This window comes from Drosophila yakuba, chromosome 2R (genome assembly GCF_016746365.2).
Source record: "Drosophila yakuba strain Tai18E2 chromosome 2R, Prin_Dyak_Tai18E2_2.1, whole genome shotgun sequence".
Lineage (NCBI taxonomy): Eukaryota > Metazoa > Arthropoda > Insecta > Diptera > Drosophilidae > Drosophila > Drosophila yakuba.
This window is the reverse complement of record NC_052528.2, coordinates 19,287,969-19,302,036: the sequence shown is the minus strand read 5'-3', so window position 1 is coordinate 19,302,036 and position 14,068 is coordinate 19,287,969. Positions and strand designations below refer to the sequence as shown.

The window sequence follows — 14,068 nt, the reverse complement described above, 5'->3', positions numbered from 1 at the left end:
ATTGCCAGACATTTAAAGGCAATTATGCAGAGTGAGTGCTGTCTCCCTAACTCACAACTTTTTGCGGTGTTGTCGAATGGACACAAGAGGCATAAGCAAGGACATAAATTATTCATGGCTGCATTTTCGGGTCCCCAATCAGAAGCCTAATTTGCCATGCTTAGCCCAAAACGAAATGCTCCAGTGAATCCTACACTCAGTTTAACACACTGCAGGAAAACTAAGATTGTTGATCTAAGATAGTGGTAATGGAACACGTATTTCAAAACACTGTTTAGAAAACTTAGCACTGCTAGGCTAACAATAATTTATGGCTTAAATTAATATATACTTTTTAAGTCCTATACAGGGCTTAAAAATGCAACTCTAATGTTTTCAATCATATAAATATATTTATGTTATTGCGATATATAAGGTATGTACATATATATTCCCTGTGACTTCATTCCTGTGAATCGCTTTTCCATTGATTCGGTAAAGTTGATCTTGATTTTAGAACGATTTATTTTCTCAGTGCGCTACGCAACATGCATGTATTTATATTTCTCAGATTGGCAGTGTGTGTGAGTAAACATTGTAGGAAATTCCCTCTTTTTATGCTCATGAAACCTAATCACACACACCCGCCCACTGCCAACAGCCCATTAAGAGGCAGGCTAAGCCAGTGCTTTTGACTGTATTGGAGAGTGGCTTGCAGGAGTGTGGGCTTGTGGCAAGTGTCTTATCTACTTCCTGCTGATATGTTTATGATGCCAATGCCACTGATTATCAACTGCACAAGCCAGATGAAGATTCAGACCGGGAAGAGCTCTATAAGGAGAACAGCCAGCAGCCAAGAAAACGAAAAGTTATTGCAATGCGTTCGTTGCCTCAGCGGAAAGTTGTCATGACAACGTCGTACTCGCAAGTAGGGGAGTGCCATTGCCCACAGATTATGATTGAGTTTGTTGCACACACATACACTGGGCCAAAACAGGTACAAACTAGAGCTAAGAACGAAGTTTAGATATGGCATTGTATCAACTCAAACTTAAGAAAAATACATAATTCACAGATATTCTATTATATTTCCATTTTACAGTAGTTATCCTGGCTAGCAAATAGTGAATTCTTTTGTTATGATTTTGCAAAGTTGGATTTGCTGTTTTTAGCCGAGTGTACAAAGGACATCCGCGCTGAATAGCGTCATTTGTTTCCCTGCAATGTCGCGGAACGAGGAGACATGCAAAGTTATGGCGGTGAGGAAGGTTCCTCTGTTGTCGTCAAGCCATAACGCGCATCATTATTAGGCGAAAATTATTATGGCACCCGCTGGATATCAAACGCCATCTACATTCACATCTACATCTGCATCCCCTGCCATGCCGTGCCATTCCAAGCCATCGTCACTCCTCAAGTTTGATGGCATAACGACTTTGGCCAAAAAGGGCGTTTGGTCGGAGGAGGGAGGGCCAAATGCAAATCTCATCAGTTGGATTTATGACACGCATAATTTTTATTGTGTTTGAACTGCCAGCGCCGAACACATCAGAAATTGGCACATGTCCCGGCATTTTTGGCCCTGCTAATTCGGGCCCCAAGATTTTGTAATTTTATGTGCTCCAGTAAACATTGCAAATTCTGCATTTGCTCAATGCCCTGCTGCCGCTGCTTAATGGCGCCATAAACAGAGCTGCCTGAAGGCAGTCTTTGATTATACTATATCATAATGGATGGGTGATAATGGGTGGCGGTGCTGGAGCATGGTGTGTGCGAGGTGTGTGTGAAGTTGCCCTGAGCATTCTGCGAGTGTAATTAACAGGCTTCCGACACGACGTGTTCTAATGCGAATCCGAGTGCATGTATTTATGCCAGCGCACTATGGGAAATTTGACCACTTTTTCTGGCCTAAATTAATAACTCCAGAACGGGGAAAGATATTCGATTGGTGTTTTTTGTATGGGGTTACACTAGTCCATATCTTTTATGGTACCAAAAATTGTGGGCGTGGCACCGCCCTTTCTATTTTTTGTAATTTATAACTCCAGAACGAATAAAGATATTTAATTTTTTTTTTTTGCAATAATTTGCACTAGAGCATATTTAAACGTACCCCAAAAACTGGGGGCTTGGCACAGTCCCTTATATTTATATTATTAATTTTCGTAAAGGCTTTCTTTCATTTTGTATGCTTTTTCTAATCTCAGCAAAGACAACTGATTTCGTGATAGAGTTTATATACTTAATTATTTTACAGAAGTTAACAACAATAGTACTAATAAAAATAACGAAACAATTCAGCAACCGCCTTGTTTAACTCCCGTTTAGCATGAGATTACTCTGAATTTGGAAAAGTAGGGTTAAGTCTAAAATCTATAAATTCTCCCAGAATCGGTAAAAGTGGTTTTTAAAATTACAATAATCTGAACAAGAATTAAATAAGCTACAATATGAGGTATATTTTATTGATGCAATCTGCTGCAATCACTTTAAATCTCTATTCAAAGTTAGGCATTATAAAAAAAAATACTTTTGTAAAGCAACTAAGATTTTTACTAAATTACTGGGACAACACTAGTTTTTTTTTCTATTGAATGATGCAAACGCCTAATAGAAGGCCCACTGAATAAAATACTTTTTACAGAATGAAAATTAACGCTTTGGTTTTAAAGATATTAGAACTTTTGTAACGAAAGAAAAACTTAATGTTGCAGATTGTTATTTTGTGTACGCGCAACAGCTGTTTTTAACAGCTGATTTCTTTGTTGTGGCGCCATCTATTAAAATTTCTAGTACGCAGCACTAAAGATTGGTCAATTATGAATGCGTACACTAAATATTATTGTAATATTCCGACTTTCAGAAAATGGGTTTTGGCCAGAAAAAGGGGTCAAATTTCCCATAGTGCAGCGCCTGAGGCATTCACCTGATCCTGCTCTTGTGTGTGTGTGTGTGTGTCGCTGCCGTTGCTGCTGCATTCGCATTAAGCCGCTTATTGTTACAGAGAGAAAAAATGTTAAGCCCATAACATCCTCCTCCGTTGCCACGCCTCAAAGGGAAACTCAACTGCAGGGTACTTTTAAGGATTATGCATTTAAATTACTGTATCCGATCGCATTCAACTCATTTATCCTTCATGTGTAATGCTTATATATGTGCAAAATTTCACCTCAATAAATAACTATTAATAAAAATGTACTAAAAGAAATATACATGTAAATGGTATACCCTATAATCTCTTTAAGAAGTATAACTGGGTAATTGAGAAATCATGACTTTAATTAGGTACATGGTACGAGTGTATTGCACAGTGAAACATGGACAATGTCAGCCGCAGGCTCACTAAAGGACATTGGTTGCGTTTGGGGGAGCCTTGTGGATGGAGGGGGGGTATCCTATTCCACTCCAGGTGGTGGTATGCTAATTGTATTCGATAAAAGAGCAACGGACACTTCCGGGCTCTCCACTCGAGGAGGTGACAGCTCCGGATGCAGTGACGCAGCACCAGCTGATCAAAGCGGGTGAGCCGTTTTCATGGCCGGCTAATAAGTTAACAGCGGCATAATGGCCTGTTTCCTGCATGAATTGCCAATTATAGTTGCACCCCATCTCCACCCCCAAAAAGTTTCCCCGCCCACCTGTCCGATTTTCGACCCCCGGGGGGATTCGATGAAAAAAGTGCACTGTCAGCCGGCTGGGGGTTTCTGGTTCGCGTGCCACAGTGATTGATGATCATCAGGATATGTGTATATATAGGACATAGTGTTTGGTATCCTAGAGCAGTGGGTGCGTGTGTGTGTGTGTGTACCACCTAATAGAACAAGTGGCAATTGCCATATCAATGATGTTGCCATGCAAAACCAATTTTGGGGGAGCTAGCTTAACGAAATATAGTTGTGAATTATTTAACAATGAAATCGGCCTCAATTAAATTCGCAGATAATTGGATTGGACAGAGAAGCAATTTGTTCGAAAATAGGAAACATGAAATTGGAAGGCTTTTAAGTTATCAACGTAGCAGAGAGCCCAATAATATGAAAATGGAATTTGTCATTGCAAACAAACCGTTTTAATACGTGTTTAAGTTATGCATTAAAATTAATTACAATTTCCGTGCGTTTGGAAACACTTGAATAATCCATATGTTTGGACGCTTTATGCTAAGTTAGATTATGCAAAAATACTGTTAAAGCCATTTTTAAATAATTTGTATGAGCTATTTTGAATCAATTGTACTAAAAGAATAGTCAAAGTTATTTCACACTTCAATTTCACATATACCAATATGACTCATTTAAAATTTTAAAAGTTTTTTAAGTAAAAGACAGCACAATATTTTGTAACACATTTTAAATTCACATTATTTCAACCAAATGTAGTTGTAATTTTTCGTAAAATTTGCTTGAAATAGTTAGTTCAAGAGGTTCATTAGGGAAAGCCCAATAACAAGGGATTCGTTTTAATTAAATGCGAAATAAAACCACTTTTGGAGCACCGAAATACATAGCCGCAGAAATAAATCACTCTTTTCGCCACTCACCTAGTTGTGAAACGGAGCGAAACATTTAAAAATCTTTTAAGCATGCAACTAAGCCCGTAAATACCGATCGAATTGAATTAGTTACAGCTAAAAGCCCTCGTGGCACGCACGCACAAATTGCTGCCACCCCGCGGCAACAAGCAGCATTCAGTGGCAGCAGCAGCAGCAGAGGCAGCAGCAACATCAGCAACAGCATCAGCAGCAACATCAGCAGCAACATCAGCAGCAACACTCGCATCAACCCGCAGGCAAAGCCAGGAAAATCCATTAACAGCCTCCAAACTGGCCGCAGTGTTAATGATTACCGCTTATCTGTTTCTCGAAAACGATTTTGGGTGGCAAATGGCACGCCCCGCCGCCCACTACACGCTGGTGTTACTTATTAATTACAAGGTTTTAAATTAATTACGCAGCTTAAAATATTAACACCGCTGCCAGGGAAACCCCCAGCTTATTTCTCGGAGCGTTCACGGTGTAAGTAAAACTGTGGCAGATTGATTTAGCAGTCCTGCGAATGCGGACTTGAATACCAAACGAAATTTCCCAGCCAGCGCTTTGTGGGTAACCATTAATCAGCGGAGCAAAGGAAAAACGAAAATCCCGGGGAAAATACGAGTACGGGATGGGTATCTACTGCTCGGCGGATAACTCTGCTCCGTTTTCACACATCAACGGACAGAAGTAAACTTTTAAAACTGTCAAATTGCTGTGTGATTTGCTGGCAAATAATAAACATGTTTAGCGAATAAATTCATCAAAACTAGCGCCCGAAAGGAGCGCCAGGAGCCAGCAGTTGGGGCAAATCAACCGACAGGACTAACGAGGAGCCAACACAACACACACCCTCGCAAGCGGAATGCAAACAAATGGAAAACGTCGACGGCACACGCAGGTGCCGCACGCAAGTCCCAGTGGGTGGTGGGTGGTGGTTGGTAGATGGAGTTGGGTGTCCTTGGGAGGCGCTGGGTGGCGGCTCCACAACAAACAGAACTAACGAAGAGTTGGCTTCAATCGCTGCCGCTGTCACATAAAATGCAGCGATTTGAGCATTCCGAATAAACACTACTTGCACAGCAACAAAAAAATAAAGTAATTAATTGAAATCTAACTAAAATATGCCAAAATCAACATGGAATCCGTACTCTCGACTTCCAGAAAACAGGTTTGGTAAAAATATATAAAATATGTTAAATAGGGATATTAGTTATTTCTAACTATTTGTAATAATCTCATAAAATAGAAAAAATATTTCTAAAGAAAATAGCAATGGACAGCAATTTTATTATTCCCAAAATAGAGCGGCAAAGATAGCATTTTTTCTCCGCGTGCCACTCTGTTTCGTTATGGATTTGCAAACAGTTTGTTATGCCGTAGTGTGTACTGTAGATGGGGTGATTAGTTCCTGCTGTCCGTAGTTCGTATTGTTTCTCTTGTTAGTTCTTCACACAGCTACTTTGGTGTGTATCCCTTTTCATTGGCTGATAACTTCGCCTCCCGGTGGGGCTTTAGTTTTCCCTTTGATTTTCTTTTTACCGGTACTACTACTTTCCCCCGTCTGGATTTGGTGGCCTACAGATTGAGCGCTTAATTTGTTAAGCTCGAAAAGTAGAAACTCAAACAAATCAGAATATCTGACCGAGAGTCACAAGGCGTATTTGCCTTTCTACCTATGTCCATTTGGGATGTGTGTGTGCTGTGTGTTCATTTTGCTTTTTTCTGGGCTTCGGGTTTGGATTCTGTGGGTGCCCAAATGTCTGGTGGCTTCCATCAGAGGCACAGCTTCAATCAGGCGGCCCCCAGGAGCATGAAGCACGAAGCACGGAGCACCCACTCGCATAGAGAAACGGAATTTGTGTGGCTGACATCGGGGCACGTTGTTTGTTCGTTACGTTTTTACCCATTTTGAATCCTTTTTAGCCCCGGCCGAAGCTGAAACTCACCTGTTCGACCCGCTGGCCTTTTCCGAACGCTTTGGTTGCTCTATTTTTGGCTTTTGATGTGCAGGAAGCTCATCATCAAAGGATCCCCCAGCGGACGTCGTGATAATTGTGCTTGTGTTTGTGTTTTTTATCCATTTTTTTTCGTTTTGGTTTTTTACCCATTTATGCTACCTGCATGTCGCATTTTCTTCGGCCCCCCGTCGCTCGATTTTCCGGACAATTTTTTTATCCTGTTGTTTGCACTTGACTTTTTGCCGGTTTCTTTTGCCTTTTGGTCGTGGCCATGTGTGATTTTTACCTTTTTTTTTGTATTGGTGTTTCTGTTTACAACCTGCAAATATTGACCCGCATTGATTGTCGTTTTTCCGCTTGTAAATTACTGAACTGAGGGGAATGAATGATGATTTTGAGTTAAAGATCAAGGTGGGACTTTCCTCCTTAGAGACTTTCACTATTTAAGCCTTTGCCTATGTGGTTTTGGTTTGGGTAATCTAGAAATAATTATTTTTGTTCACTCTTAATAATTAATGGTTGGTTTTCTGCTTAAGACCAAAACCAACCATATACCAAAACTGTGAAGGATTAACTGTTCTGTTACTTCGGGCCAGACTTTCCCTTTTTCCGGCTGAAAGGAAAGTAATTGGCTGAAGCTGGAAGTTCGGTAGCCACTAAGGCCATTTAACAGTTACAGTTATGACTGGCACTGCCACAATATTGAGCCATTTTATGTATATTTTTTGTGCGATTCGACTTTATTTCATTTTCGGCGTCATCGTTAAAATGGCTTTTATTATTTCCGTTGGCAGCGTTATTAATGTTGTTGTTCTGCTTTTGACTTTACTTCCGGTCCGCACACACATACGCACGCACACACGCTCATTTTCCCACGCATGTAACTGTGTGTGTATGTGTGTGCCAACAATTTATATTTTTCAATTAAGCAGCAAAAATTTTACGCTTTGTTTCGTACAAGTGTAATAAATTTCAACTACCCTTATTGCCTCCCTTTTTGCTCATGTTTCACTTCATTTGGCCGCATATGTACTGGCATTTCGATTCGGGTTTGTTGCCATTGTAGCCGCTGTTATTTTCCAGCTTTTCTTCTTGTTCTTCTTGTTGCTGCACAATTTTCGCGTTATGGTTTAATTTTTGGAACACGCGTGTAATTGATAGCCGCCCCCGGCTTAATTAATAATATCTTGAAATTCGAACATGCATGGAAGTTGTAGTTTTTAGGGAGTAGTAAAGCATTTAGCTGATTTCAGCTGCGAACGTTTGATTGCCTGGCAGCTGGTGGGTTGGTGATGGTTGGCAAATGAAAAGCGGAATTGAAGTGGCAAACGGGGAAAATAAATCATCAAAATTAGACGAAATGAATGTATATATTTCATAAATATAACTCTGCAAAATAAATACTAGTTAAGGTCCTGCTGCAAGTAAGTTCCGTATCTTAGTATGCAACCTTTAAGCTCATCCATTGAAATGAATCCCTGCTCACCCCTGCACTTGCATGATTCACCACGGACAAACACAGCATGCAAAGATACACTCCCATACGAGTATAGGAGTTTACGGTGTCCACACACAGCCCCAACGAACTGAACTCCCCATCATCAGGCAGTACCATTAAACAGCTCTTGTTGGCTGTAAAGTGCTCGTTTAGCACAACGCTCGGGTTTTTGTTTTTTGTTTGCGTTTTCTGTTTTTGTTTTTGTTGTGCAATCATCAAACGGTTTAGCTGTAAAACTAATTGCATTACATCAATTTTTCTGTTAAAAGTCAATAACCAATCAAACCCCAAACCCCGCAGTCACCAGTCACCATACGCCAGGATGGAAGTACGACGTCGACGGACGGACTTTCGGAATGGAGCGCGGTTCAAAGTTCGAAAACGTGCAGTTAAATGCACACAGACACGCACAAAGCATCCAATGTGTACGTTGATATATAGTACCGAATGATATGGGGGTCCTGGGGAGACAACCAACCAGTCGGTCGGTGGTCAATTTAATGGCAGCGGGCTGGGGTTTCAAGGGTTGGGGATCCATTGAAGAGACGACGGATGTAGCGACGAAATAATGACAGGAGTAATCACATTAGCCCCCCAAACAAATACTTTTGCAGGCGGCGCAGGGTTGCCAACGCCCCGCAATAATTGTTTCAAATGGAAGTGGTGCGCTGGCAATCAAGAATGAGATTGCCATTTGCAGATTATCGAATTTCGCTTGGGGTTGGCTCCACTGCGCCCAATTCCGTGGGTGGACGAGCTAAGAGGATCTTCCAGCGAGATGACAGCCCTGTCACCATGCTCATCTTACACACTTGGAAAAATGCAACGGCAGGTACGATAAATATGGATAAGAGTATAATTTGATAAAACAACAAGAAAGGTATATAGCTTCGGTAATCAATAGCTTTTATACCCTTGCAATAGTTATTTATTTGTTTTTAAAAAACAAATACTAAAAATAAATAATACAAATTAAATACATTAAAAATTAGAATACAATATAATTTCTAAAAAGGGAATTAAAAGCGAAGAGCTAGTTTTTCCCAGTGCAATTGCATACACAAAGACAAACGCGAGTTTCCCCCAAAACGCAGCCACGATGACGTGTCCATGCAGCCCCTGTCAACATAACCCCCGACCCCCGACCTTTGACCCCCGACCACCGACCCCAAACGCATACGCAAACAAAACCTATCAAGGGGGGCAGTGGATAAGAGGGCGCCAAATGCTGACGGCGCAGAGTGACCAGTTGACCAGCCCTAGACGAACGTTAAATCGTTAATTGATTACGGGACAACATTGATTGTTGTTGTTGATTTTTATGCTGCCTTTTTGTTTTTTGCCAATTTCACTGGCACTTTTTTCCTGCACTTTTGCGGAACGTTGTGGGGCGGGGCGGTGCGGGGGGAAAGGGCAGCTTTTTTTGGCCGAAGGATTACGCCGCGGGTTCTGCAGGGAGAGTAGATGTACTCGTAACCCCCCCAGCTCTAATGAGTAGCAGGACGAGTTGGAGCACAAGAAGTGGATATGTCCTGCAGCATTTTAAAACTAATTGTTAAGCAAGCAGGCAACCCAGTCGAACGAACATCCATGTCACGTACGCACAAACCGCAAATACAGACAATCTGGTCGAAATATAACCGGCAGCCAGTGAACAGGATGGAATCGGGTTATGGACGGATGGGGATTGGATGGGGATGGGAGGTTTTTGTGTGTGGGCCATAAGGATGCTTTGAAATAGAGAACGGCAGCACTGACTCCTGTAACTGATATTGCAGTTAAGGCGGTAACGAGTCTGCCGCCCAAGGAGCAAAAAAACAAATCGAGCACTCCTGCTGCTACTGCTCCTGCTGCTGCTGCCACTCAAAATTCTGGCCACCCGAAAAAAGGGCCAAAGGGCTGTTGGCCAAGCATGAAAACAAAATACGAATGAGGCAGCAGCGAGCAGTGCTCCTGACGAGCATTTTAAGCAGCAATTATTTACTTTTACTTGATGCCGAATGACAACAACAGCAGCAGCAGCAACAGCAGCAACATGGAGTTGGCATAACAAGGGCCTCGTACCATAAAATTCAATTTAACTATTTTGCAAAATTCATTTCCAAAATTCGCAGCATAAATTCCAGATGTATGAATGCATTTTGAGGAGCATGTCTAAGGTCTGCATGTCGGAGGGACTTCAAGAGCCGGCAGTCGGCAGCCCAGCAGCAGAAGTGGGGCAACATTGTCTTGGTTACTAATTGATATACTAGAGTGCACTGTATAACACGTGTAGAACTAGTTTCCCAACAAATGCCAAGCCAGTAACTAACCAAGTCAATACACTGTGCTCAGTTGTAGGTAGAAAATATTTAAATTAAGACTTAAATGTGAAGTGAAATTACTTTCGGGAAATTACTCAACAGAGTAATTCTCTTAATTCTAAAGAAACCTGTGAAATCAGAACAGAATTACACAATGCACTCCATTTTTTTACCGTGTAGCTGCCGCCACGTAGCGCTTGTTATTTTAATTTCCGCCTAAAAGTATGCAACAAATTGAAAGGATTACACAAAAGTTTATGCAATGCAGCAGGAGCAGCAGCAGTAGCAGCAACAGCCAACTTAAAACGGCAAGACAAATGCGACAATTTAAGCGCGTTTTGGACCGCTGGCACGCCAGCAACATGGCATAAAATTAATGTCAAGCAAAATGGGGAAACAGCAAAAGCAGCAGGAGTACCAGTAGGAGGAGCCGCAGCAGCAGCGGAAGCAGGAGCTAAAGGAGCTGGAGGAGAAGAAGGAGCAGAACGAGCCGCAGGGGGCCAAATGCCAGCTGAGGCATCGCATTCGTTCCCATTCGCCGCCTCTGCATCTCTGTCAGCCAAAAACTGCTGCAAAATGATGTGGGCCGGGCTGGATCGGCTTGGCTTGGATTCGCCTGGCTTCGCTTGGCTTTCCAGCTGGCCATGTGTGTGTGTGTGTTGTGGGCGTTGCGAGTGCAACAACTTTTGTTGCATATTCAGCAGCAATGACTGCAACATCAACTGCAACAACAACAGCGATGGCGGGCGCAATTTGGTTCATTCGAAATAAACTTGGCAACGCTTATATGGCCGCATTTTGTGGCAAATAAACTTGCAACTGCCAGCCATAAAAACTATGTCGATGTCGACAAATTATGCACCATGCACGACAGCATAAAGTCCTCGTACTGTTGAAATTTATCACCAACTTGTCAGTGGGACTTTTGGGCATCCGATATCGCATCCCATAACTGGGCCCAAAAGTCGAATCAATGAGGCATTCTCTGCAAATTGCGTCAGCAAGATGCATTGCCCGTTCCCCCAGATTTTTGTCATCGTGAAACGACCTGGATTCCTGTTGCACTAATGATGGCATATTGTGCGTGTGTGCCAGCGTATGACGGCAAGGATTTTCCCTTTTGCTGATTTTCCACATTGTACTGACTGCACATCAGTTGAAAAGATTGCTGCTTAGTCCCAAAAGTCATGTCTATATGACGGTTTTGCGATTGTTTATGTACGCAATGAAAATGGTACGGAGTCTTGAGAACAACAATAAATTGCGTGGAATATTATAAAAATACATTAGTATTATGACAAAGTAGTATATTTATAAATAATCTTTATATTTTTAAAATTATGGCACGAAACTTAGTACATGTTTTAATGTTAATTATACTGTCATTAAGCGGAAATGAAACATGTTGTAGAACTTCGGCCGCAACTTATGAAAATTTCCTTTAAATTACAGTATAGAAGAAAATTTAATGTTTGATAATAAGATTTCCTTTTCGTTGTTTGTTCCATTTATCAATCAGTTCGATTCTTGAGCTGCCAGCGTTATGAGTCTCCTAAGAGCATGTGTAACTCTATCGTTAATCCTATTCCTCGGAAAACTTGGATCCACACAACTGCTGGACAACGGATGCATACCACGGGCATTTGGAACCAGAGTGATCGGTGGACAAAGTGCAGGACGAGCTCCTTGGATGGCATTGCTTTCCATAAATGGGAAAATCTTTTGTGGCGGCTCACTTATTACAAACTGTGAGTACTTTCCAAAGATAATGTAAAAGACTTTTCAAAAACGTATTTTTAGCCTTCGTTCTCACTGCTGCTCATTGTGTTATACAAAATTACACACAATTGTACGTATGATATTGCATAGTTGTCTTATCAAAGTTAATAATTTAAAAAATAATATGAATACAGAATAGTGAAACTGGGAGAATACGATGCATCGACGACTTTGGATGGTCCAACATCAAACTTTGGAATTAATAGGGCCTTTAAACATCCAAATTACGAAAACAAAACTCATACCTATGATATTGCTCTGCTAAAACTGGATGGAACAACATATTACAACTGTGAGTAAAATTCAGACAAAATTTATACTAAATTGAAATATATATATAACATATTGTTTAATTTGTGCAGTGCGAATCCGACCAATTTGCATCCTATTAACACCAAATCTGAGGCCAGTGATAGACTCTATTCAGAAATTCACTTTCAATGGCTCGGGCGACAAAAGCAGGCATTATAGAAATCAGACTAAGAAACTACAAGAGATGGATGTCCATCGGTTTGATAAAGACCCCGCATGCCGCAACCAACGCGAAAAATTTTGTGGCAACAACCCCACTCAGTTTATGTGCTACGGAGATTCTGGTAGTCCATTGGGTGTACAAGTGAGGCTTAATGGCATCTCTATCTATGCCCAATTCGGAATAGCCACCCAAGTGTCTAGTCGGTATTGCAACGGATTCGGTTTCTATACCGATGTCTATAACCATACAGCTTGGATCCAGCAAACAGTGCGACGTCATTAGTACTAAGATTCTAGGAATAAGAGAATGAAAGCGATTATTCATAGTCCAATTTTAATAATAATTACAATTACATTGCAGCTCTTGTATACTTGATAAAAGTCAATGAAAAACGTTTACAAAAACAAGATATGTGATTAAATTATTCAGAATCAATAAACGAACAGAGTTTAGTATATAAACGAAGCAACATAATGAAAGTACAAATTGTTCGATTCCGTAGCTGCAAAAGTGATGATGTACGGAAAAGTTTTGATTACTCTATCGGTACTCCCATTTCTCGGGTTAACACAGCTTCTGGACAATAAGTGTATACCACCGAAGTATGCGCCAAGAATCATCGGGGGTCAAAATGCTGGAAGAGCACCTTGGATGGCATACTTAATGCGAAACAGAGCTTTTGTAGGCGGAGGCTCACTAATTGCATACCGTTCGTTACTATTCCATTTACAATTGCCCGTTTTAATTACCATGCAACAATTTCAGGCTTTGTTCTTACCGCCGCTCATTGCTCAAAACTGAACGAAACCTTGTACGTTATAATGTCTGAGCTTTTTCTTACAGAATTTAATCCAACATATTTCTCAGATTCGTCAGATTAGGTGAATATGACTTATCCACGACACGGGATGGCAAAACACAAGATTATCGAGCAGTAGATATCTATCGACATCCATATTACAATGCCGTCACGCAAGTCAATGATATTGCTCTGCTCAAACTGGATCGTCCTGTGATATACACAGGTATTTACTTATTAAATCCAACTGTTTAGCCAGCAATCTTGCTTAGAATTGAAGCATAATTTCCATTTAAATTTGCAGCGACAATCAGACCGATTTGCATTCTACTGAGCCCCGGCGTTAGATTTGTCATAAACAAAATCAAGCTCTTTACCGTGACGGGCTGGGGTCAGGCATCGAGATACCCTAGAATGCCAACGAAGCTGCAGCAAATGACTGTTCGTCGATACAGCTACTCGCATTGCTACAACCAGCCGGGAAAACTGTGTGCCAGTAATCCTGCACAGTTCGCGTGCAAAGGAGACGCGGGGAGTCCTTTGGGCGCTCAGGTGCGATACAATGGCACCACCATCTTTGCCCAATTCGGAGTGGCCAGCACATTCACCGACAACTGCAAGGCTTATGGCATTTACACCGATCTTCTATACCATACACACTGGATCGCCGAAACAATGCAACACAATTGGTACTAGGACGCATATACACAAGATATTCTAAGAAAACGTATATTAGTCATACT

At 41.3% G+C, this 14,068-nt stretch overlaps 1 protein-coding gene across 1 annotated transcript; it reads left to right on the top strand.

Moving 5' to 3' along the window:
• The first annotated feature begins 11,958 nt into the window (after window positions 1-11,958).
• LOC6531399 (chymotrypsin-like protease CTRL-1) lies at window positions 11,959-14,021 on the top strand. Its single transcript, XM_039372345.1, has 7 exons — window positions 11,959-12,020; window positions 12,073-12,121; window positions 12,186-12,343; window positions 13,029-13,235; window positions 13,292-13,337; window positions 13,394-13,551; window positions 13,630-14,021. Exons 1-7 carry the CDS (start codon window positions 11,963-11,965, stop codon window positions 14,019-14,021), a joined length of 1,068 nt encoding a protein of 355 aa, XP_039228279.1. The 5' UTR covers window positions 11,959-11,962.
• The last annotated feature ends 47 nt before the right edge of the window (window positions 14,022-14,068 follow it).

Bases quoted from the DNA above. Each gene is read 5' to 3' on its own strand.
- LOC6531399 (XM_039372345.1), top strand. From the start codon at position 11,963: ATGGCATTGCTTTCCATAAATGGGAAAATCTTTTGTGGCGGCTCACTT. The intron at 12,021-12,072 runs GTGAGTACTTTC...ACGTATTTTTAG, and splicing joins CGGCTCACTTATTACAAACT to CCTTCGTTCTCACTGCTGCT. The intron at 13,552-13,629 runs GTATTTACTTAT...TTAAATTTGCAG, and splicing joins TCGTCCTGTGATATACACAG to CGACAATCAGACCGATTTGC.